General features: G+C 41.2%; 1 protein-coding gene across 1 annotated transcript; it reads left to right on the forward strand.

Moving 5' to 3' along the window:
- LOC110512918 (guanine nucleotide exchange protein smcr8a) lies at positions 1-27,959 on the forward strand. Its single transcript, XM_036972241.1, has 7 exons — positions 1-887; positions 990-1,138; positions 5,560-5,820; positions 6,016-6,949; positions 7,166-7,635; positions 22,913-23,137; positions 25,527-27,959. Exons 1-7 carry the CDS (start codon positions 690-692, stop codon positions 26,470-26,472), a joined length of 3,183 nt encoding a protein of 1,060 aa, XP_036828136.1. The 5' UTR covers positions 1-689; the 3' UTR covers positions 26,473-27,959.

The following is a 27,959-nucleotide window of genomic DNA, read 5'->3' on the forward strand; positions in this document are numbered from 1 at the left end:
GCGAAGAGTATCTATTTTCAAGATTGAAATTGTGATTCATAATCTTAAATCATGTTGAATGTGTAATATTAGGTTTGTCATTTTAGGACAGATAGCTACTTCCTTATGTGAGCTGGTCACGTGGTAACTACCAGCGGATTTTAATATGGCTACGGTCAGGATGTACATTTAACATTAAATAGTTTCACCGTATTTACTACTGGGACTTTATTATACCAGTGCATGACGGGCCACTGCCGATATTACCCGGTAACGGTGCACGATTCCCCGGACGAGCAATGTGTCATTGATGGGGTGACGGGATACGGTCGTGTTCCGTTACGCGTCGTCTGCTTGCCAGATAACTGTCTTGACGTCGGTACTGTACGGGGGACGGAGCCAGAGAGATAGTCCCGGTGTTAAGTGCTATTGTTTATATACAGCGGTGACAGACAGACAGCCTTTGGTCAGATGTCATGTTGATGTGTGGCCTTCCTGCATCGTATTTTATCATCATGGACAGACAGGTGAAGACCACTCCCAGCTGGTAGAGGTAACGGGACGCAGACAGACAGACAACCGTCAGTGTCGTGGACTGTTACTCCCAGCGAGTAGAGGGATACAGACAGACAGACGGACAGTCAGACATCTAGCCTAGTGGATGGACTTCCTCTGACGTCAAAGCTGACCCAAGCCCGGTCCAGAGAAAGATGATTGGTGCCCCAGACGTGGTGGCGTTTACTAAGGAGGATGATTTTGGGGAGGTAGGGTACCCCAACCCCTGGGTGGTGCCAGAAGAGTTCTCTGTCCCTCTGTTCCCATCGAATAACAACGCCAACCCCTGGGCCAAGACGTCATACGCCAAGTTCACTAAGGACTTCATCCTCATATCAGAGTTCTCTGAGCAGGTCGGTACCAGGGGCCACTGGGGGAGGGGTGTGTGTGTTGATCTGACGGTGTGTATGTCCGGACGGGGTGTGTGTCTGACCTTGTGTTGTCCTCCCCTCCAGGTGGGCCCCCAGCCTCTTCTCACCATTCCTGACGACCCGAAGGTGTTTGGGACCTTTGACCTGAACTACTTCAGTCTGAGGATCATGTCTGTTGACTACCAGGCCTCGTTCGTAGGACACCCCACCGGCAGCGGATACCCACGACTCAGGTAGCTGTCCTATTTTATTATGTTTTATTGTACTCTCCTCTGATGTTTGATTTGTACTCTACTCTAATGATGTCCTATTGTATTTGTACTCTACTCTAATGATGTCCTATTGTATTTGCATTGTACTCTAATGTTGTCCTATTGTATTGTATTGTACTCTAATGATGTCCTATTGTATTGTATTGTACTCTAATGATGTCCTATTGTATTGTATTGTACTCTAATGATATCCTATTGTATTTGTATTGTACTCTAATGATGTCCTATTGTATTTGTATTGTACTCTACTGATATTGTATTTGTACTCTACTCTAATGATGTCCTATTGTATTTGTATTGTACTCTACTGATATTGTATTTGTATTGTACTCTAATGATATTGTATTTGTATTGTACTCTACTGATATTGTATTTGTATTGTACTCTACTGATATTGTATTTGTATTGTACTCTACTGATATTGTATTTGTATTGTACTCTACTGATATTGTATTTGTATTGTACTCTAATGATGTCCTATTGTATTTGTACTCTACTCTAATGATGTCCTATTGTATTTGTACTCTACTCTAATGATATCCTATTGTATTTGTATTGTACTCCAATGATATCCTATTGTATTTGTATTGTACTCTAATGATATCCTATTGTATTTGTATTGTACTCTACTGATATTGTATTTGTATTGTACTCTACTCTAATGATATCCTATTGTATTTGTATTGTACTCTAATGATATCCTATTGTATTTGTATTGTACTCTAATGATATCCTATTGTATTTGTATTGTACTCTAATGATATCCTATTGTATTTGTACTCTACTCTAATGATATCCTATTGTATTTGTATTGTACTCTAATGATATCCTATTGTATTTGTATTGTACTCTACTGATATTGTATTTGTATTGTACTCTACTCTAATGATATCCTATTGTATTTGTATTGTACTCTAATGATATTCTATTGTATTTGTATTGTACTCTAATGATATCCTATTGTATTTGTATTGTACTCTAATGATATCCTATTGTATTTGTATTGTACTCTACTGATATTGTATTTGTATTGTACTCTACTCTAATGATATCCTATTGTATTTGTACTCTACTCTAATGATATCCTATTGTATTTGTACTCTACTCTAATGATGTCCTATTGTATTTGTATTGTACTCTAATGATATCCTATTGTATTTGTATTGTACTCTAATGATATCCTATTGTATTTGTATTGTACTCTAATGATATCCTATTGTATTTGTATTGTACTCTAATGATGTCCTATTGTATTTGTATTGTACTCTACTGATATTGTATTTGTATTGTACTCTACTCTAATGATATCCTATTGTATTTGTATTGTACTCTACTGATATTGTATTTGTATTGTACTCTACTCTAATGATATCCTATTGTATTTGTATTGTACTCTACTGATATTGTATTTGTATTGTACTCTACTCTAATGATATCCTATTGTATTTGTATTGTACTCTAATGATATCCTATTGTATTTGTATTGTACTCTAATGATATCCTATTGTATTTGTATTGTACTCTACTGATATCATATTGTATTTGTATTGTACTCTAATGATATCCTATTGTATTTGTACTCTACTCTAATGATATCCTATTGTATTTGTACTCTACTCTAATGATATCCTATTGTATTTGTATTGTACTCTAATGATGTCCTATTGTATTTGTATTGTACTCTACTGATGTCCTATTGTATTTGTATTGTACTCTACTGATATTGTATTTGTATTGTACTCTACTCCAATGATATCCTATTGTATTTGTATTGTACTCTAATGATATCCTATTGTATTTGTATTGTACTCTACTGATATCCTATTGTATTTGTACTCTACTCTAATGATATCCTATTGTATTTGTATTGTACTCTAATGATGTTGTATTTGTATTGTACTCTAATGATGTTGTATTTGTATTGTACTCTAATGATATTGTATTTGTATTGTACTCTACTGTAATGACATCCTATTTTACTGTTTTCTGTTACATTCTATTATATATTCTACTCTAATTCTATTCTACTCTAATTATATTCTGTTCTATTCTACTCTAGTTCTATTCTGTTCTATTCTACTCTAGTTCTATTATGTTCTATTCTATTCTACTCTAGTTCTATTATGTTCTATTCTATTCTACTCTAGTTCTATTATGTTCTATTCTACTCTAGTTCTATTCTGTTCTATTCTACTCTAGTTCTATTCTGTTATTCTACTCTAGTTCTATTATGTTCTATTCTATTCTACTCTAGTTCTATTATGTTCTATTCTATTCTACTCTAGTTCTATTATGTTCTATTCTATTCTACTCTAGTTCTATTCTGTTCTATTCTACTCTAGTTCTATTCTGTTATTCTACTCTAGTTCTATTCTATTCTGTTCTATTCTACTCTAGTTCTATTATGTTCTATTCTATTCTACTCTAGTTCTATTATGTTCTATTCTATTCTACTCTAGTTCTATTATGTTCTATTCTACTCTAGTTCTATTCTGTTCTATTCTACTCTAGTTCTATTCTACTCTAGTTCGATTCTACTCTAGTTCTATTCTACTCTAGTTCTGTTCTATTCTACTCTAGTTCTATTCTGTTCTATTCTACTCTAGTTCTGTTCTATTCTACTCTAGTTCTATTCTGTTCTATTCTACTCTAGTTCTATTCTGTTCTATTCTACTCTAGTTCTATTCTACTCTAGTTCGATTCTACTCTAGTTCTATTCTGTTCTATTCTACTCTAGTTCTGTTCTATTCTACTCTAGTTCTATTCTGTTCTATTCTACTCTAGTTCTATTCTGTTCTATTCTACTCTAGTTCTATTCTGTTCTATTCTACTCTAGTTCTATTCTACTCTAGTTCTATTCTACTCTAGTTCTATTCTACTCTAGTTCTGTTCTATTCTACTCTAGTTCTATTCTGTTCTATTCTACTCTAGTTCTATTCTGTTCTATTCTACTCTAGTTCTATTCTGTTCTATTCTACTCTAGTTCTATTCTGTTCTATTCTACTCTAGTTATATTCTGTTCTATTCTACTCTAGTTCTATTATGTTCTATTCTACTCTAGTTCTATTCTGTTCTATTCTACTCTAGTTCTATTCTGTTCTATAGTTATATTCTACTCTAGTTATATTCTGTTCTATTCTACTCTAGTTCTATTCTGTTCTATTCTACTCTAGTTCTATTCTGTTCTATAGTTATATTCTACTCTAGTTATATTCTGTTCTATTCTACTCTAGTTCTATTATGTTCTATTCTACTCTAGTTCTATTCTGTTCTATAGTTATATTCTACTCTAGTTCTATTCTGTTCTATTCTACTCTAGTTCTATTCTGTTCTATAGTTATATTCTACTCTAGTTATATTCTGTTCTATTCTACTCTAGTTCTATTCTGTTCTATTCTACTCTAGTTCTATTCTGTTCTATTCTACTCTAGTTCTATTCTGTTCTATTCTACTCTAGTTCTATTCTGTTCTATTCTACTCTAGTTCTATTCTGTTCTATTCTACTCTAGTTCTATTCTGTTCTATAGTTATATTCTACTCTAGTTCTATTCTGTTCTATTCTACTCTAGTTCTATTCTGTTCTATTCTACTCTAGTTCTATTCTGTTCTATAGTTATATTATACTCTAATTCTGTTCTATTCTAATTATTTTCTGTTATTTTCTGTTACATTGTATTAATGTTCTACTCTAATTCTGTTCTCTTCTATTATATTCTACTCTAATTCTGTTCTATTCTAATTATTTCCTGTCACATTATATTCTACTCTAATTCTGTTCTATTCTGCTGTAATTATTTTCTGTTCTATTCTTGTTAGAATGTAACAGAAAATAATTACAGTAGAAGAGAACAGAATAGAATAGAATAGAATGTAACAGAAAATAATTACAGTAGAATATAATAGAATATTCTACTCTAATTCTGTTCTGTTACATTCTATTATATTCTACTCTAATTCTGTTCTGTTGCATTCTATTATATTCTACTCTAATTATTTTCTGTTAAATTCTACTCTAATTCTGTTCTGTTGCATTCTATTATATTCTACTCTAATTCTGTTATATTCTAATTATGTTCTGTTACATTCTATTATATTCTATTATATTCTACTCTAATTGTATCCTGTTCTCTCCTCCCCTGTAGTTTTGTGGAGGACTCCAGGGTGGTTCTGGGTAACTCTAAGGAGGGGGCGTTTGACTAGTCTGTTCTCTCCTCCCCTGTAGTTTTGTGGAGGACTCCCGGGTGGTGCTGGGTAACTCTAAGGAGGGGGCGTTTGACTAGTCTGTTCTCTCCTCCCCTGTAGTTTTGTGGAGGACTCCCGGGTGGTGCTGGGTGACTCTAAGGAGGGGGCGTTTGACTAGTCTGTTCTCTCCTCCCCTGTAGTTTTGTGGAGGACTCCCGGGTGGTGCTGGGTGACTCTAAGGAGGGGGCGTTTGCCTACGTTCACCACCTGACCCTGTATGACCTGGAGGCCCGAGGCTTCGTCCGCCCATTCTGCATGGCCTACGTCTCTGCCGACGAGAGGAAGATCATGCTGCAGTTCCAGGAGCTGTCACTCCTCTTCTCCCGCGCCTCCGAGTGCCTGAAGACCGGAAACCGACGGGCCTTCGCCCGCGAGCTGCAGAGGAAGCTACGTGACCTGGAGTACGAGGACACACACACACACACACACTCTGACACACACACACACACACACACACTCTGACACACACACACACACTCTGACACACACACACACACACACGCTCTGACACAAACACACTGACACACACACACACACTCTGACAGGTTCCTACTGCTACCATCTGTTGTAACTTCCTGTTGTGCCTCTCCTGCCAGGTACACAAGGTCTGTTCTGCAGAAAGAGGAGGGGCTTCAGCGGGAGGCGGGGCCTCAGGGGTGTTACTCCGCCCGCGCGGTGGACAAGGCCAATGAGCTTGCGGCGATGGAGAAGAGTATCTACGAGCACCGAGACCTGCTGAGGCAGATCACCTCGTACCCCCTCCGCCCCCGCCGAGACCCCCACGCCGCACACTGTCAACACTGTGTCACAGAGTCACAGAGACACAGAGACGCGCCGCCTGGCCCCGACCGTGACACGGGGGAGGAGGCGGGACAGAGGAGGCAGTCCTACACCCCGCAGCTCATCAAGGGGAAGTCGGCCAAGTGTTTCGCCAAGCGTCTGAAGAACCTGACGGAGTTATGCGAGGAGAGGTTCTACGAGGCCACCGTGGAACTACTCAACCACACAGAGCGGTGTTTCCGGGGGGACTTGTGTTACCTGTACACCCGCCGCCTGGACCGAGCGCTACGCAGGAAGCAGAACATCACCAACTTCCTGTTTGAGGAGGAGCTAGGGGAGGAGGAAGAGGAAGTAGCGGTGCTGGGAAGAATCTTCTGTTCTCTCAACCACACAGTGGGGACGGACTCACATATACACACCCCTTCCATCGTGCTTTGCCCCGAGCCACCGGAGTCTGTGGAGGTTCTGGAGGTGAACCCTCCCTGCCCTGATAACTCTGCCCAGCAGAGTGAGGCCCTGACCGGGGAGGAGAGGCTGGAGTCGTCACTCTCTGATCTGACCATGGAGACGCAGGACCAGGAAAGCTCTGAGGAGAATAAGGACAGCTTTAGTAGTGACAGGAGTGGAGGAGAGGAGGAGGAGGAGGGACGGGAGGGAGGAGATCAGACCCCTGTTTTTCTGCTGGAGGCTGAGGAGGGGGGAGAGGGTGAGACACACCGTGTGTGTGAGAGGGAGGGAGAGGCAGAAGGAGTGTTTAACAGAAAGAGGGAGGGAGAGGCAGAAGGAGTGTTTAACGGAGAGAGGGAGGGAGAGGCAGGAGTGCTTGGGAGAGAGGAAGGAGGGGCTGGGAGAGAGGAGGGAGGGGCTGAGACAGAGGAGGGAGGGGCTGAGACAGAGGAGGGAGGGGCTGAGACAGAGGAGGGAGGGGCTGAGACAGAGGAGGGAGGGGCTGAGACAGAGGAGGGAGGGGCTGAGACAGAGGAGGGAGGGGCTGAGACAGAGGAGGGAGGGGCTGAGACAGAGGAGGGTGATGGACAGAGAGTTCCTGACCCTGAGTTACTGGTCCAGATGGACACGGCCTGCTGCATGTCTCAGGAGGGCTTCCTGTACAACTCTTCTCCCCCAGACACGCTGCCTGCTTCTGGGCTGCAGCCCGGCTCTCTACCCCTTCCCCTGGTGGTCAACCAGGAGCCCCAGGCCCTGCTGCCGGTCCAGGGGGACTACGGCCTGGGTTCCCCCCACTGCCCGAGCCCTGGGGCTGGGCTGGACCTGCCCGTCTCCTCCTCGGGAGATACCACCTCCAGGGGTTCGGACCAGGACGGGTGGGACTGTACCATGTCAGCGTCTACGGGGTCCGAACGGGCCGGCTCACCTCTGGGGTACGGAGGGTTGGTAACGCTGAGGCAGAAGAAGAGGGCCGGGCAGGGAGCGCTCAGGTGAGTCACTCATTGGTTGATTAATTCATTCTATAGCTTAGAGGACTCCTGATATCTCCAGTCTATGTGTGTGTTTTCTATACCTGCTCTCTCCCCCCCCCCCATGGAAGGTGTTTTCTATACCTGCTCTCTCCCCCCCCCCCATGGAAGGTGTTTTCTATACCTGCCCCCCCCCCCATGGAAGGTGTTTTCTATACCTGCTCTCTCCCCCCCCCATGGAAGGTGTTTTCTATACCTGCTCTCTCCCCCCCCCATGGAAGGTGTTTTCTATACCTGCCCCCCCCCCCCCATGGAAGGTGTTTTCTATACCTGCTCTCTCCCCCCCCCCATGGAAGGTGTTTTCTATACCTGCTTCCCCCCCCCCATGGAAGGTGTTTTCTATACCTGCTCCCCCCCATGGAAGGTGTTTTCTATACCTGCTCCCCCCCCATGGAAGGTGTTTTCTATACCTGCTCCCCCCCATGGAAGGTGTTTTCTATACCTGCTACCCCCCCATGGAAGGTGTTTTCTATACCTGCTCCCCCCCATGGAAGGTGTTTTCTATACCTGCCCCCCCCCCCCCCCCATGGAAGGTGTTTTCTATACCTGCCCCCCCGCTCCTTCTCTTTTACCTGTCCATCTGCTCCTCTCCCTCACCTGTCCATCTGCTCTCTCTGACCTGTCCATCTACTCTCTGTCCATCTGCTCCCTCTCTCTCACCTGTCCATCTGCTCCCTCTCTCTCACCTGTCCATCTGCTCTCTCTCACCTGTCCATCTGCTCTCTCTCACCTGTCCATCTGCTCTCTCTCTCACCTGTCCATCTGCTCCCTCTCACCTTTCCATCTGCTCCCTCTCTCACCTGTCCATCTGCTCCCTCTCTCACCTGTCCATCTGCTCCCCATCATCTGCTCCTTCTCTCTCACCTGTCCATCTGCTCCCTCTCTTTCACCTGTTCCATCTGCTCTCTCTCACCTGTCCATCTGCTCTCTCTCTCACCTGTCCATCTACTCTCTCTGTCCATCTGCTCCCTCTCTCTCACCTGTCCATCTGCTCCCTCTCTCTCACCTGTCCATCTGCTCCCTCTCTCTCACCTGTCCATCTGCTCTCTCTCTCTCACCTGTCCATCTGTCCCTCTCTCTCACCTGTCCATCAGTCCCTCTCTCTCACCTGTCCATCTACTCTCTGTCCATCTGCTCCCTCTCTCTCACCTGTCCATCTGCTCCCTCTCTCTCACCTGTCCATCTGCTCCCTCTCTCTCACCTGTCCATCTGCTCCCTCTCTCTCACCTGTCCTTCTGCTGTCTCTCTCACCTATCCATCTGCTGTCTCTCACCTGTCCATCTGCTCCCTCTCTCACATGTCCATCTGTTCCCTCTCTCTCACCTGTCCATCTGCTCCCTCTCTCACCTGTCCATCTGCTCCGTCTCTCACCTGTCCATCTGCTCACTCTCTCACCTGTCCATCTGCTCTCTCTCTCACCTGCTGTCACTGTCACTTGTCCACTCAACTGTAACATTATTGTCATCGGAGAGTTCCTCAATGAGCTAGACACCTCGTAGAGTTCCTCAATGAGCTAGACACCTCGTAGAGTTCCTCAATGAGCTAGACACCTCGTAGAGTTCCTCAATGAGCTAGACACATTGATTAGCTCATTTCCTGACGATGGCTCGCCACTCATCGTTCTTGGCGACTTCAACCTCCCAATGTCTGCCTTCAATTAATTTCTTTCCAAGTTTCTCTTTCCCCTCCTTGCCTCCTTGTGATCTTACAGAACAGGGCTGTGGGAGGCTGAGATACTCATTGTGATCTTACAGAACAGGGCTGTGGGAGGCTGAGATACTCATTGTGATCTTACAGAACAGGGCTGTGGGAGGCTGAAATACTCATTGTGGTCTTACAGAACAGGGCTGTGGGAGGCTGAGATACTCATTGTGATCTTACAGAACAGGGCTGTGGGAGGCTGAGATACTCATTGTGATCTTACAGAACAGGGCTGTGGGAGGCTGAGATACTCATTGTGATCTTACAGAACAGGGCTGTGGGAGGCTGAGATACTCATTGTGATCTTACAGAACAGGGCTGTGGGAGGCTGTGATACTCATTGTGATCTTACAGAACAGGGCTGTGGGAGGCTGAGATACTCATTGTGATCTTACAGAACAGGGCTGTGGGAGGCTGAGATACTCATTGTGATCTTACAGAACAGGGCTGTGGGAGGCTGAAATACTCATTGTGATCTTACAGAACAGGGCTGTGGGAGGCTGAAATACTCATTGTGATCTTACAGAACAGGGCTGTGGGAGGCTGAGATACTCATTGTGATCTTACAGAACAGGGCTGTGGGAGGCTGAGATACTCATTGTGATCTTACAGAACAGGGCTGTGGGAGGCTGAGATACTCATTGTGATCTTACAGAACAGGGCTGTGGGAGGCTGAGATACTCATTGTGATCTTACAGAACAGGGCTGTGGGAGGCTGAGATACTCATTGTGATCTTACAGAACAGGGCTGTGGGAGGCTGAGATACTCATTGTGATCTTACAGAACAGGGCTGTGGGAGGCTGAGATACTCATTGTGATCTTACAGAACAGGGCTGTGGGAGGCTGAGATACTCATTGTGATCTTACAGAACAGGGCTGTGGGAGGCTGAGATACTCATGTATATACTATATCCTGTATCTTAGTCTATGCATTACTCATCTCATATGTATATACTATATTCTGTCCTATTCTACTGTATCTTAGTCTCTGACATCGCTCATCCTTCATTTACTTTAGATTGTTGTGTATTGTTAGATATTACTGTTGGAGCTAGAAACACCAGCATTATATATTACTGTACTGTTGGAGCTAGAAACACCAGCATTATATATTACTGTTGGAGCTAGAAACACAAGCATTATATATTACTGTTGGAGCTAGAAACACAAGCATTATATATTACTGTTGGAGCTAGAAACACCAGCATTATATATTACTGTACTGTTGGAGCTAGAAACACCAGCATTATATATTACTGTACTGTTGGAGCTAGAAACACCAGCATTATATATTACTGTTGGAGCTAGAAACACCAGCATTATATATTACTGTTGGAGCTAGAAACACAAGCATTAGATATTACTGTTGGAGCTAGAAACACCAGCATTATATATTACTGATGGAGCTAGAAACACAAGCATTATATATTACTGACTGTTGGAGCTAGAAACACAAGCATTATATATTACTGTTGGAGCTAGAAACACAAGCATTATATATTACTGTACTGTTGGAGCTAGAAACACAAGCATTATGTATTACTGTACTGTTGGAGCTAGAAACACAAGCATTATATATTACTGTTGGAGCTAGAAACACAAGCATTATATATTACTGTTGGAGCTAGAAACACCAGCATTATATATTACTGTTGGAGCTAGAAACACAAGCATTATATATTACTGTACTGTTGGAGCTAGAAACACAAGCATTAGATATTACTGTTGGAGCTAAAAACACAAGCATTAGATATTACTGTACTGTTGGAGCTAGAAACACAAGCATTAGATATTACTGTTGGAGCTAAAAACACAAGCATTAGATATTACTGTACTGTTGGAGCTAGAAACACAAGCATTATGTATTACTGTACTGTTGAAGCTAGAAACACAAGCATTATATATTACTGCACTGTTGGAGCTAGAAACACAAGCATTTAGTTAGATATTACTGCACTGTTGGAGCTAGAAACACAAGCATTATATATTACTGTACTGTTGGAGCTAGAAACACAAGCATTATATATTACTGCACTGTTGGAGCTAAAAACACAAGCATTAGATATTACTGTTGGAGCTAAAAACACAAGCATTAGATATTACTGTACTGTTGGAGCTAGAAACACAAGCATTATGTATTACTGTACTGTTGGAGCTAGAAACACAAGCATTATATATTACTGCACTGTTGGAGCTAGAAACACCAGCATTTAGTTAGATATTACTGCACTGTTGGAGCTAGAAACACAAGCATTTAGTTAGATATTACTGTTGGAGCTGGGAACACAAGCATTAGATATTACTGTACTGTTGGAGCTAGAAACACAAGCATTATGTATTACTGTACTGTTGGAGCTAGAAACACAAGCATTATGTATTACTGTACTGTTGGAGCTAGAAACACAAGCATTATATATTACTGCACTGTTGGAGCTAGAAACACAAGCATTTAGTTAGATATTGCTGCACTGTTGGAGCTAGAAACACAAGCATTGTATATTACTGTTGGAGCTAGAAACACAAGCATTATATATTACTGCACTGTTGGAGCTAGAAACACAAGCATTTAGTTAGATATTACTGTACTGTTGGAGCTAGAAACACAGGCATTATATATTACTGTACTGATGGAGCTAGAAACAAAAGCATTAGATATTACTGTTGGAGCTAGAAACACAAGCATTATATATTACTGCACTGTTGGAGCTAGAAACACAAGCATTTAGTTAGATATTACTGTACTGTTGGAGCTAGAAACACAAGCATTATATATTACTGCACTGTTGGAGCTAGAAACACAAGCATTTAGTTAGATATTATTGCACTGTTGGAGCTAGAAACACAAGCATTGTATATTACTGCACTGTTGGAGCTAGAAACACAAGCATTAGATATTACTGTTGGAGCTAGAAACACAAGCATTATATATTACTGCACTGTTGGAGCTAGAAACACAAGCATTTAGTTAGATATTACTGTACTGTTGGAGCTAGAAACACAAGCATTATATATTACTGCAATGTTGGAGCTAGAAACACAAGCATTTAGTTAGATATTATTGCACTGTTGGAGCTAGAAACACAAGCATTGTATATTACTGTTGGAGCTAGAAACACAAGCATTATATATTACTGCACTGTTGGAGCTAGAAACACAAGCATTTAGTTAGATATTATTGCACTGTTGGAGCTAGAAACACAAGCATTGTATATTACTGCACTGTTGGAGCTAGAAACACAAGCATTATATATTACTGTTGGAGCTAGAAACACAAGCATTATATATTACTGTTGGAGCTAGAAACACAAGCATTATATATTACTGTACTGTTGGAGCTAGAAACACAAGCATTAGATATTACTGTACTGATGGAGCTAGAAACACAAGCATTATATATTACTGCACTGTTGGAGCTAGAAACACAAGCATTATGTATTACTGTACTGTTGGAGCTAGAAACACAAGCATTAGATATTACTGACTGTTGGAGCTAGAAACACAAGCATTATATATTACTGTACTGTTGGAGCTAGAAACACAAGCATTAGATATTACTGTTGGAGCTAGAAACACAAGCATTAGATATTACTGTTGGAGCTAGAAACACCAGCATTATATATTACTGATGGAGCTAGAAACACAAGCATTATATATTACTGACTGTTGGAGCTAGAAACACAAGCATTATATATTACTGTTGGAGCTAGAAACACAAGCATTATATATTACTGTACTGTTGGAGCTAGAAACACAAGCATTATGTATTACTGTACTGTTGGAGCTAGAAACACAAGCATTATATATTACTGTTGGAGCTAGAAACACAAGCATTATATATTACTGTACTGTTGGAGCTAGAAACACAAGCATTAGATATTACTGTTGGAGCTAAAAACACAAGCATTAGATATTACTGTACTGTTGGAGCTAGAAACACAAGCATTAGATATTACTGTTGGAGCTAAAAACACAAGCATTAGATATTACTGTACTGTTGGAGCTAGAAACACAAGCATTATGTATTACTGTACTGTTGGAGCTAGAAACACAAGCATTATATATTACTGCACTGTTGGAGCTAGAAACACAAGCATTTAGTTAGATATTACTGTACTGTTGGAGCTAGAAACACAAGCATTATATATTACTGCACTGTTGGAGCTAAAAACACAAGCATTAGATATTACTGTTGGAGCTAAAAACACAAGCATTAGATATTACTGTACTGTTGGAGCTAGAAACACAAGCATTATGTATTACTGTACTGTTGGAGCTAGAAACACAAGCATTATATATTACTGCACTGTTGGAGCTAGAAACACCAGCATTTAGTTAGATATTACTGCACTGTTGGAGCTAGAAACACAAGCATTTAGTTAGATATTACTGTTGGAGCTGGGAACACAAGCATTAGATATTACTGTACTGTTGGAGCTAGAAACACAAGCATTATGTATTACTGTACTGTTGGAGCTAGAAACACAAGCATTATGTATTACTGTACTGTTGGAGCTAGAAACACAAGCATTATATATTACTGCACTGTTGGAGCTAGAAACACAAGCATTTAGTTAGATATTGCTGCACTGTTGGAGCTAGAAACACAAGCATTGTATATTACTGTTGGAGCTAGAAACACAAGCATTATATATTACTGCACTGTTGGAGCTAGAAACACAAGCATTGTATATTACTGTTGGAGCTAGAAACACAAGCATTATATATTACTGCACTGTTGGAGCTAGAAACACAAGCATTTAGTTAGATATTACTGTACTGTTGGAGCTAGAAACACAAGCATTATATATTACTGCACTGTTGGAGCTAGAAACACAAGCATTTAGTTAGATATTATTGCACTGTTGGAGCTAGAAACACAAGCATTGTATATTACTGCACTGTTGGAGCTAGAAACACAAGCATTAGATATTACTGTTGGAGCTAGAAACACAAGCATTATATATTACTGCACTGTTGGAGCTAGAAACACAAGCATTTAGTTAGATATTACTGTACTGTTGGAGCTAGAAACACAAGCATTATATATTACTGCACTGTTGGAGCTAGAAACACAAGCATTTAGTTAGATATTATTGCACTGTTGGAGCTAGAAACACAAGCATTGTATATTACTGTTGGAGCTAGAAACACAAGCATTATATATTACTGCACTGTTGGAGCTAGAAACACAAGCATTTAGTTAGATATTACTGTACTGTTGGAGCTAGAAACACAAGCATTATATATTACTGCACTGTTGGAGCTAGAAACACAAGCATTTAGTTAGATATTATTGCACTGTTGGAGCTAGAAACACAAGCATTGTATATTACTGCACTGTTGGAGCTAGAAACACAAGCATTAGATATTACTGTACTGTTGGAGCTAGAAACACAAGCATTAGATATTACTGTGCTGTTGGAGCTAGGAACACAAGCATTGTATATTACTGACTGTTGGAGCTAAAAACACAAGCATTAGATATTACTGACTGTTGGAGCTAGGAACACAAGCATTTAGTTAGATATTACTGACTGTTGGAGCTAGAAACACAAACATTTAGTTAGATATTACTGTTGGAGCTGGGAACACCAGCATTTAGTTAGATATTACTGACTGTTGGAGCTAGAAACACAGGCATTATATTACTGTACTGTTGGAGCTAGGAACACAAGCATTAGATATTGCTGTACTGTTGGAGCTAGGAACACAAGCATTTAGTTAGATATTACTGTTGGAGCTAGGAACACAAGCATTATATATTACTGTTGGAGCTAGAAACACAAGCATTTAGTCAGATATTACTGTACTGTTGGAGCTAGAAACACAAGCATTTAGTTAGATATTACTGTACTGTTGGAGCTGGGAACACAAGCATTTAGTTAGATACTACTGCACTGTTGGAGCTAGAAACACAAGCATTTAGTTAGATATTGCTGCACTGTTGGAGCTAGAAACACAAGCATTGTATATTACTGTTGGAGCTAGAAACACAAGCATTAGATATTACTGTTGGAGCTAGAAACACAAGCATTTAGTTAGATATTGCTGCACTGTTGGAGCTAGGAACACATGCATTATATATTACTGTTGGAGCTAGAAACACAAGCATTAGATATTACTGTTGGAGCTAGGAACACAAGCATTAGATATTACTGTACTGTTGGAGCTAGGAACACAAGCATTTAGTCAGATATTGCTGCACTGTTGGAGCTAGGAACACATGCATTGTATATTACTGCACTGTTGGAGCTAGAAACACAAGCATTAGATATTACTGTTGGAGCTAGAAACACAAGCATTATATATTACTGCACTGTTGGAGCTAGAAACACAAGCATTTAGTTAGATATTACTGTACTGTTGGAGCTAGAAACACAAGCATTATATATTACTGCACTGTTGGAGCTAGAAACACAAGCATTTAGTTAGATATTATTGCACTGTTGGAGCTAGAAACACAAGCATTGTATATTACTGTTGGAGCTAGAAACACAAGCATTATATATTACTGCACTGTTGGAGCTAGAAACACAAGCATTTAGTTAGATATTATTGCACTGTTGGAGCTAGAAACACAAGCATTGTATATTACTGCACTGTTGGAGCTAGAAACACAAGCATTATATATTACTGTTGGAGCTAGAAACACAAGCATTATATATTACTGTTGGAGCTAGAAACACAAGCATTATATATTACTGTACTGTTGGAGCTAGAAACACAAGCATTAGATATTACTGACTGTTGGAGCTAGAAACACAAGCATTATATATTACTGTACTGTTGGAGCTAGAAACACAAGCATTATATATTACTGTTGGAGCTAGAAACACAAGCATTAGATATTACTGTTGGAGCTAGAAACACCAGCATTATATATTACTGATGGAGCTAGAAACACAAGCATTATATATTACTGACTGTTGGAGCTAGAAACACAAGCATTATATATTACTGTTGGAGCTAGAAACACAAGCATTATATATTACTGTACTGTTGGAGCTAGAAACACAAGCATTATGTATTACTGTACTGTTGGAGCTAGAAACACAAGCATTATATATTACTGTTGGAGCTAGAAACACAAGCATTATATATTACTGTACTGTTGGAGCTAGAAACACAAGCATTAGATATTACTGTACTGATGGAGCTAGAAACACAAGCATTATATATTACTGCACTGTTGGAGCTAGAAACACAAGCATTATGTATTACTGTACTGTTGGAGCTAGAAACACAAGCATTAGATATTACTGACTGTTGGAGCTAGAAACACAAGCATTATATATTACTGTACTGTTGGAGCTAGAAACACAAGCATTATATATTACTGTTGGAGCTAGAAACACAAGCATTAGATATTACTGTTGGAGCTAGAAACACCAGCATTATATATTACTGATGGAGCTAGAAACACAAGCATTATATATTACTGACTGTTGGAGCTAGAAACACAAGCATTATATATTACTGTTGGAGCTAGAAACACAAGCATTATATATTACTGTACTGTTGGAGCTAGAAACACAAGCATTATGTATTACTGTACTGTTGGAGCTAGGAACACAAGCATTATATATTACTGTTGGAGCTAGAAACACAAGCATTTAGTCAGATATTACTGTACTGTTGGAGCTAGAAACACAAGCATTTAGTTAGATATTACTGTACTGTTGGAGCTGGGAACACAAGCATTTAGTTAGATACTACTGCACTGTTGGAGCTAGAAACACAAGCATTTAGTTAGATATTGCTGCACTGTTGGAGCTAGAAACACAAGCATTGTATATTACTGTTGGAGCTAGAAACACAAGCATTAGATATTACTGTTGGAGCTAGAAACACAAGCATTTAGTTAGATATTGCTGCACTGTTGGAGCTAGGAACACATGCATTATATATTACTGTTGGAGCTAGAAACACAAGCATTAGATATTACTGTTGGAGCTAGGAACACAAGCATTAGATATTACTGTACTGTTGGAGCTAGAAACACAAGCATTAGATATTACTGTACTGTTGGAGCTAGGAACACAAGCATTTAGTCAGATATTGCTGCACTGTTGGAGCTAGGAACACATGCATTGTATATTACTGCACTGTTGGAGCTAGAAACACAAGCATTAGATATTACTGTTGGAGCTAGAAACACAAGCATTATATATTACTGCACTGTTGGAGCTAGAAACACAAGCATTTAGTTAGATATTACTGTACTGTTGGAGCTAGAAACACAAGCATTATATATTACTGCACTGTTGGAGCTAGAAACACAAGCATTTAGTTAGATATTATTGCACTGTTGGAGCTAGAAACACAAGCATTGTATATTACTGTTGGAGCTAGAAACACAAGCATTATATATTACTGCACTGTTGGAGCTAGAAACACAAGCATTTAGTTAGATATTATTGCACTGTTGGAGCTAGAAACACAAGCATTGTATATTACTGCACTGTTGGAGCTAGAAACACAAGCATTATATATTACTGTTGGAGCTAGAAACACAAGCATTATATATTACTGTTGGAGCTAGAAACACAAGCATTATATATTACTGTACTGTTGGAGCTAGAAACACAAGCATTAGATATTACTGTACTGATGGAGCTAGAAACACAAGCATTATATATTACTGCACTGTTGGAGCTAGAAACACAAGCATTATGTATTACTGTACTGTTGGAGCTAGAAACACAAGCATTAGATATTACTGACTGTTGGAGCTAGAAACACAAGCATTATATATTACTGTACTGTTGGAGCTAGAAACACAAGCATTATATATTACTGTTGGAGCTAGAAACACAAGCATTAGATATTACTGTTGGAGCTAGAAACACCAGCATTATATATTACTGATGGAGCTAGAAACACAAGCATTATATATTACTGACTGTTGGAGCTAGAAACACAAGCATTATATATTACTGTTGGAGCTAGAAACACAAGCATTATATATTACTGTACTGTTGGAGCTAGAAACACAAGCATTATGTATTACTGTACTGTTGGAGCTAGAAACACAAGCATTATATATTACTGTTGGAGCTAGAAACACAAGCATTATATATTACTGTACTGTTGGAGCTAGAAACACAAGCATTAGATATTACTGTTGGAGCTAAAAACACAAGCATTAGATATTACTGTACTGTTGGAGCTAGAAACACAAGCATTAGATATTACTGTTGGAGCTAAAAACACAAGCATTAGATATTACTGTACTGTTGGAGCTAGAAACACAAGCATTATGTATTACTGTACTGTTGGAGCTAGAAACACAAGCATTATATATTACTGCACTGTTGGAGCTAGAAACACAAGCATTTAGTTAGATATTACTGTACTGTTGGAGCTAGAAACACAAGCATTATATATTACTGCACTGTTGGAGCTAAAAACACAAGCATTAGATATTACTGTTGGAGCTAAAAACACAAGCATTAGATATTACTGTACTGTTGGAGCTAGAAACACAAGCATTATGTATTACTGTACTGTTGGAGCTAGAAACACAAGCATTATATATTACTGCACTGTTGGAGCTAGAAACACCAGCATTTAGTTAGATATTACTGCACTGTTGGAGCTAGAAACACAAGCATTTAGTTAGATATTACTGTTGGAGCTGGGAACACAAGCATTAGATATTACTGTACTGTTGGAGCTAGAAACACAAGCATTATGTATTACTGTACTGTTGGAGCTAGAAACACAAGCATTATGTATTACTGTACTGTTGGAGCTAGAAACACAAGCATTATATATTACTGCACTGTTGGAGCTAGAAACACAAGCATTTAGTTAGATATTGCTGCACTGTTGGAGCTAGAAACACAAGCATTGTATATTACTGTTGGAGCTAGAAACACAAGCATTATATATTACTGCACTGTTGGAGCTAGAAACACAAGCATTGTATATTACTGTTGGAGCTAGAAACACAAGCATTATATATTACTGCACTGTTGGAGCTAGAAACACAAGCATTTAGTTAGATATTACTGTACTGTTGGAGCTAGAAACACAAGCATTATATATTACTGCACTGTTGGAGCTAGAAACACAAGCATTTAGTTAGATATTATTGCACTGTTGGAGCTAGAAACACAAGCATTGTATATTACTGCACTGTTGGAGCTAGAAACACAAGCATTAGATATTACTGTTGGAGCTAGAAACACAAGCATTATATATTACTGCACTGTTGGAGCTAGAAACACAAGCATTTAGTTAGATATTACTGTACTGTTGGAGCTAGAAACACAAGCATTATATATTACTGCACTGTTGGAGCTAGAAACACAAGCATTTAGTTAGATATTATTGCACTGTTGGAGCTAGAAACACAAGCATTGTATATTACTGTTGGAGCTAGAAACACAAGCATTATATATTACTGCACTGTTGGAGCTAGAAACACAAGCATTTAGTTAGATATTACTGTACTGTTGGAGCTAGAAACACAAGCATTATATATTACTGCACTGTTGGAGCTAGAAACACAAGCATTTAGTTAGATATTATTGCACTGTTGGAGCTAGAAACACAAGCATTGTATATTACTGCACTGTTGGAGCTAGAAACACAAGCATTAGATATTACTGTACTGTTGGAGCTAGAAACACAAGCATTAGATATTACTGTGCTGTTGGAGCTAGGAACACAAGCATTGTATATTACTGACTGTTGGAGCTAGAAACACAAGCATTAGATATTACTGACTGTTGGAGCTAGGAACACAAGCATTTAGTTAGATATTACTGTTGGAGCTGGGAACACCAGCATTTAGTTAGATATTACTGACTGTTGGAGCTAGAAACACAGGCATTATATTACTGTACTGTTGGAGCTAGGAACACAAGCATTAGATATTGCTGTACTGTTGGAGCTAGGAACACAAGCATTTAGTTAGATATTACTGTTGGAGCTAGGAACACAAGCATTATATATTACTGTTGGAGCTAGAAACACAAGCATTTAGTCAGATATTACTGTACTGTTGGAGCTAGAAACACAAGCATTTAGTTAGATATTACTGTACTGTTGGAGCTGGGAACACAAGCATTTAGTTAGATACTACTGCACTGTTGGAGCTAGAAACACAAGCATTTAGTTAGATATTGCTGCACTGTTGGAGCTAGAAACACAAGCATTGTATATTACTGTTGGAGCTAGAAACACAAGCATTAGATATTACTGTTGGAGCTAGAAACACAAGCATTTAGTTAGATATTGCTGCACTGTTGGAGCTAGGAACACATGCATTATATATTACTGTTGGAGCTAGAAACACAAGCATTAGATATTACTGTTGGAGCTAGGAACACAAGCATTAGATATTACTGTACTGTTGGAGCTAGAAACACAAGCATTAGATATTACTGTACTGTTGGAGCTAGGAACACAAGCATTTAGTCAGATATTGCTGCACTGTTGGAGCTAGGAACACATGCATTATATATTACTGTTGGAGCTAGAAACACAAGCATTAGATATTACTGTTGGAGCTAGGAACACAAGCATTAGATATTACTGTACTGTTGGAGCTAGAAACACAAGCATTGTATATTACTGCACTGTTGGAGCTAGAAACACAAGCATTTAGTCAGATATTGCTGCACTGTTGGAGCTAGAAACACAAGCATTAGATATTACTGTACTGTTGGAGCTAGGAACACAAGCATTAGATACTACTGTACTGTTGGAGCTGGGAACACAAGCATTTAGTTAGATATTACTGACTGTTGGAGCTAGGAACACAAGCATTTAGTTAGATATTACTGTAGTGTTGGAGCTAGGAACACAAGCATTAGATATTACTGCACTGTTGGAGCTAAAAACACAAGCATTAGATATTACTGTTGGAGCTAAAAACACAAGCATTAGATATTACTGTACTGTTGGAGCTAGAAACACAAGCATTATGTATTACTGTACTGTTGGAGCTAGAAACACAAGCATTTAGTTATATATAACTGCACTGTTGGAGCTGGGAACACAAGCATTAGAAATTACTGTACTGTTGGAGCTAGAAACACAAGCATTGTATATTACTGCACTGTTGGAGCTAGAAACACAAGCATTTAGTCAGATATTACTGTGCTGTTGGAGCTAGGAACACAAGCATTTAGTTATATATAACTGCACTGTTGGAGCTAGGAACACAAGCATTAGAAATTACTGTACTTTTGGAGCTAGAAACACAAGCATTGTATATTACTGCACTGTTGGAGCTAGAAACACAAGCATTTAGTCAGATATTACTGTGCTGTTGGAGCTAGGAACACAAGCATTTAGTTATATATAACTGCACTGTTGGAGCTAGGAACACAAGCATTAGAAATTACTGTACTGTTGGAGCTAGAAACACAAGCATTGTATATTACTGCACTGTTGGAGCTAGAAACACAAGCATTTAGTCAGATATTACTGTGCTGTTGGAGCTAGAAACACAAGCATTAGATATTACTGTACTGTTGGAGCTAGAAACACAAGCATTGTATATTACTGCACTGTTGGAGCTAGAAACACAAGCATTTAGTCAGATATTACTGTGCTGTTGGAGCTAGAAACACAAGCATTAGATATTACTGTACTGTTGGAACTAGAAACACAAGCATTGTATATTACTGACTGTTGGAGCTAGAAACACAAGCATTAGATATTACTGACTGTTGGAGCTAGGAACACAAGCATTTAGTTAGATATTACTGACTGTTGGAGCTAGAAACACAAACATTTAGTTAGATATTACTGTTGGAGCTGGGAACACCAGCATTTAGTTAGATATTACTGACTGTTGGAGCTAGAAACACAAGCATATAGTTAGATATTGCTGTTGGAGCTAGAAACACAAGCATTTACTTAGATATTGCTGTTGGAGCTAGAAACACAAGCATTTAGTTAGATATTGCTGTTGGAGCTAGAAACACAAGCATTTAGTTAGATATTGCTGTTGGAGCTAGAAACACAAGCATTTAGTTAGATATTACTGTACTGTTGGAGCTAGAAACACAAGCATTTAGTTAGATATTGCTGTTGGAGCTAGAAACACAAGCATTTAGTTAGATATTGCTGTTGGAGCTAGAAACACAAGCATTTAGTTAGATATTGCTGTTGGAGCTAGAAACACAAGCATTTAGTTAGATATTACTGTTGGAGCTAGAAACACAAGCATTTAGTTAGATATTGCTGTTGGAGCTAGAAACACAAGCATTTAGTTAGATATTGCTGTTGGAGCTAGAAACACAAGCATTTAGTTAGATATTACTGTTGGAGCTAGAAACACAAGCATTTAGTTAGATATTGCTGTTGGAGCTAGAAACACAAGCATTTAGTTAGATACTACTGTACTGTTGGAGCTAGAAACACAAGCATTTAGTTAGATACTACTGTACTGTTGGAGCTAGAAACACAAGCATTTAGTTAGATGTTACTGTTGGAGCTAGGAACACCCTCAATAACATTGCTAAAAACGTGTATGTGACCAATAACGTGATCATCTCTCTCGGTCTCTACCTCCAGGTTTGTGCGTCAGTATCCGTTTGCCCTGCATGCCCTGTGGTCCCTACTGAGTGGTCGAACCCTGGTGGTCCTGGGATCTGAGGAGGGGAGGGTCAGGAGGCTGGTGTCCGCTCTAGCCCTCTACGTGCCTGGACCCGGGCGCTGTGGGGAGAGGGTCCAGCCCTGGTTGTCCTGCCCCTTCAGCCTCACTGACCTACAGCGATGGAAACTCATAGGACTGCAGAGGTGAGGAGGAAGGGGCGGTGCCTGTGTTCTACAGCAGCAGGCTGTCACATGACATGATGCTGTCATCAGTCCTGGGGTCAGTCTGTGCATCTTTTGACCGAAACACTTCCTGTTATAACTAGCCCATATACAGTTAACTTCCTGTTATAACTAGCCCATATACAGTGAACTTCCTGTTATAACTAGCCCATATACAGTGAACTTCCTGTTATAACTAGCCTGTCAACGTTCTGTTATAACTAGCCTATCTACGGTCTACTTCCTGTTATAACTAGCCTATATACGGTGAACTTCCTGTTATAACGAGCCTATATACAGTGAACTTCCTGTTATAACTAGCCTGTCAACGTTCTGTTATAACTAGCCTATATACAGTCAACTGCCCTAAATACAGTAGACATGTCTCCTAGCTCCTACCCTATATACAGTAGACATGCCTCCTAGCTCCTACCCTATATACAGTAGACATGCCTCCTCCTCCTCCTACCCTATATACAGTAGACATGTCTCATAGCTCCTACCCTATATACAGTAGACATGCCTCCTCCTCCTACCCTATATACAGTAGACATGCCTCCTCCTCCTTCTACCCTATATACAGTAGACATGCCTCCTCCTACCCTATATACTGTAGACATGCCTCCTCCTACCCTATATACAGTAGACATGCCTCCTCCTACCCTATATACAGTAGACATGCCTCCTCCTCCTACCCTATATACAGTAGACATGCCTCCTCCTCCTACCCTATATACAGTAGACATGCCTCCTAGCTCCTACCCTATATACAGTAGACATGCCTCCTCCTCCTCCTACCCTATATACAGTAGACGTGTCTCCTAGCTCCTACCCTATAGACAGTAGACATGTCTCCTAGCTCCTACCCTATATACAGTAGACATGCCTCCTAGCTCCTACCCTATATACAGTAGACATGCCTCCTCCTACCCTATATACAGTAGACATGTCTCCTCCTACCCAATATACAGTAGACATGCCTCCTCCTACCCTATATACAGTAGACATGCCTCCTCCTCCTACCCTATATACAGTAAACATGCCTCCTCCTACCCTATTTACAGTAGACATGCCTCCTCCTCCTACCCTATATACAGTAGACATGCCTCCTCCTCCTACCCTATATACAGTAGACATGCCTTCTCCTCCTACCCTATATACAGTAGACATGCCTCCTCCTCCTACCCTATATACTGTAGACATGCCTCCTCCTACCCTATATACAGTAGACATGCCTCCTACCCTATATACAGTAGACATGCCTCCTAGCTCCTACCCTATATACAGTAGACATGCCTCCCAGCTCCTACCCTATATACAGTAGACATGCCTCCTAGCTCCTACCCTATATACAGTAGACATGCCTCCTAGCTCCTACCCTATATACAGTAGACATGCCTCCTAGCTCCTACCCTATATACAGTAGACATGCCTCCCAGCTCCTACCCTATATACAGTAGACATGCCTCCTCCTCCTACCCTATATACAGTAGACATGCCTCCTAGCTCCTACCCTATATACAGTAGACATGCCTCCCAGCTCCTACCCTATATACAGTAGACATGCCTCCTCCTCCTACCCTATATACAGTAGACATGCCTCCTAGCTCCTACCCTATATACAGTAGACATGCCTCCTAGCTCCTACCCTATATACAGTAGACATGCCTCCTAGCTCCTACCCTATATACAGTAGACATGCCTCCTAGCTCCTACCCTATATATAGTAGACATGCCTCCTCCTCCTACCCTATATACAGTAGACATGCCTCCTCCTCCTACCCTATATACAGTAGACATGCCTCCTAGCTCCTACCCTATATACAGTAGACATGCCTCCCAGCTCCTACCCTATATACAGTAGACATGCCTCCTCCTCCTACCCTATATACAGTAGACATGCCTCCTAGCTCCTACCCTATATACAGTAGACATGCCTCCTAGCTCCTACCCTATATACAGTAGACATGCCTCCTAGCTCCTACCCTATATACAGTAGACATGCCTCCTAGCTCCTACCCTATATACAGTAGACATGCCTCCTAGCTCCTACCCTATATATAGTAGACATGCCTCCTCCTCCTACCCTATATACAGTAGACATGCCTCCTAGCTCCTACCCTATATACAGTAGACATGCCTCCCAGCTCCTACCCTATATACAGTAGACATGCCTCCTAGCTCCTACTCATACAGACAGCCTAATTAAAGTCTTGCATAGTTCTCATTTTGCGGCCTTAAATTAAAGTATAAAAAGTGCATTTATTTGGGATCGTTTTCCCCCATTAATCAACATAAAATCTGTCTAGACTTTCACGAGGCGCTGTGCATCTCACTCAGACTGAGGTTCTCCTCCCTCTTTACCTCCCAGGATGGCGTCTCCCGTGGGGACCAGCATGCTCTGCTCTCTGTCTCGCTACAGCCGTTACATCTCCGTCCTGGACGCCGACCGGAAGACCCTCCGTTGCCCCGGCTACCGCGGAACCCTCCTGGCCAACGTGGCGGACCACCGTACCCGTCTGCGCCGAGGTTCCACCTACTTCCTTCATCTCCAGAACGTGCTCAGTAGACTGGCTTCCCGGGCCTTCCTCCTTAGCTTTACGCATCACCTCCACCTTCCCATCAGCCACCTGGAGCAGAGACAGGAAGTGGAGGAGAGGACGAGAGGCTTCCTGAGGGATCAGCTCAGGCTTGGGGAAGACGACTGTTCCATCCTGATGTACCTGAGTCAGCTGATCACACAGCACTACCTGGACAGTACCTCAGGAGGAGCTGTTACTACACAACCCCACCTGGAGAAGGACAACACGCCTGGAACCACACAGCAGGACCTGGAAGCTAACAACATACTAGACCCTGCCACAGGGGGTGCTGTAAACCAACAAGACCCTGAGTCTAATACTGGAGGCAGAGTGAATACAGGGCAGTACCTAGACCCTACCACTGGGGGCGCTATAACCCCAGAGACGGGCGTAGAGCCTACCACTGGGGGCGCTATAACCCCAGAGACGGGCGTAGAGCCTACCACTGGGGGCGCTATAACCCCAGAGACGGACGTAGAGCCTACCACTGGGGGCGCTATAACCCCAGAGACGGGCGTAGAGCCTACCACTGGGGGCGCTATAACCCCAGAGACGGGCGTAGAGCCTACAACTGGGGGCGCTATAACCCCAGAGCAGTACCTAGACCCTACCACTGGGGGCGCTATAACCCCAGAGCAGTACCTAGACCCTACCATCCATCAGTCTGCTACTAGGAGCAGAGCTCCACCCAGCTTCACCTTTAACTACACCACCAGTCTCCTATACAAGATCTGATCTGACGGGGGTTGAATCTCCTGAGAGCCTTCAAGTCCTCAAAACAACACCGGAGGAGACAGATCTGCGGTAGATTCACTCTGGGTTGGAGACGGGAGGGCCTGTCTCTGTCTCCTAGGTAATCAGGAGAGACTGAGGGCCTGTCTCTGTCTCCTAGGTAATCAGGAGAGACTGAGGGCCTGTCTCTGTCTCCTAGGTAATCAGGAGAGACTGAGGGCCTGTCTCTGTCTCCTAGGTAATCAGGAGAGACTGAGGGCCTGTCTCTGTCTCCTAGGTAATCAGGAGGGACTGAGGGCCTGTCTCTGTCTCCTAGGTAACCAGGAGAGACTGAGGGGGTTTAGTGAATGTAATGTAGCAGTGTTCATGCTGTCCATCAAGTCCTCCTTCCGATGAATGCCCTAACCTCGGGGGGGGGGGGGGGGGGACCTGGACGCTGATTTAGATTGAATGACAAGTCACTATGAACCGTCCTTCTGATCTGAGCGAGAAGTGTGTGTGTGAAACGTTAATATGAGGCATGTTCTGTGTGTGTGTGTGTGTGTGTGTGTGTGTGTGTGTGTAACGTTAATATGAGGCATGTTCTGTGTGTGTTCGTGCCGGTCTGTCTCCCGTGACGTTGCATGTTGTCCACGGAACCACAGTACTACTACAGTTGCTTAGGAACGTTGACGTTGTAAAAAGATCAGATTGGTGCCCATTCAACACATCTAATCTAACAAAAGAGGATAATTTGTCAAATCTGTCACGATTTATGTTTTGTAACAAACCCACGATGTAGTTACTTAAGTCCCGATTATATTGGACTGTTTTCCCTGCGTAACATGTAGAAGTTGTCCCTTTTTCAGGTTTAGAAGAAGAGGTGACCGCTAAATGCTAACTCCCATCCGTATAAGCTGGTAGCATAGCTAGCATACAGAAATCGTTGATGGTAGTCATGTCATTTAAAAAAAAAACGAATGCACTTGATTGGTGACGATGACATGAGTTGATGTTAACCAAGCATTATACCTCAACACCGTGTGAAATAGACAATAGCTTAACTGTAGGCTAATTTAGCTTTGTCGCCCCCCCCCCCCCCCCCCCCCCCAATGAGGAAGCTTGGGGATCTTAAACCCCCGACGCGTTTCCATGGCAACGGCGTTCCCATTGTTTTGTTCAGTTGGATTTAGCTCGTTACTGCATCTGTAACCAACGCCGTGTATATAAACTCTGGACTGCTGATGCTTTGTTTTGGCCATTTAGAGGCTTTCAGCCACCGGTCGGCCATTTTGACAGTCCTCCATAGGATTGAATGGAATTCTACAGCATTTCAATTAAAGGTTTCGAGGACCAAATTACATGTATTTCAGTATTTGTTGTTGTTGTAGTTTGGGACAGTAACATTAGTATTTTTAAGGTGGGGGGGTGGGGACGTTTATTTTTTTTAGTGTAGCTCACGTGTAAAATTATACATTTAAGGTGTATAATGGAATAAACGTGTCAGAAAT

This window comes from Oncorhynchus mykiss, unplaced genomic scaffold (genome assembly GCF_013265735.2).
Source record: "Oncorhynchus mykiss isolate Arlee unplaced genomic scaffold, USDA_OmykA_1.1 un_scaffold_130, whole genome shotgun sequence".
NCBI classification, from domain to species: domain Eukaryota; kingdom Metazoa; phylum Chordata; class Actinopteri; order Salmoniformes; family Salmonidae; genus Oncorhynchus; species Oncorhynchus mykiss.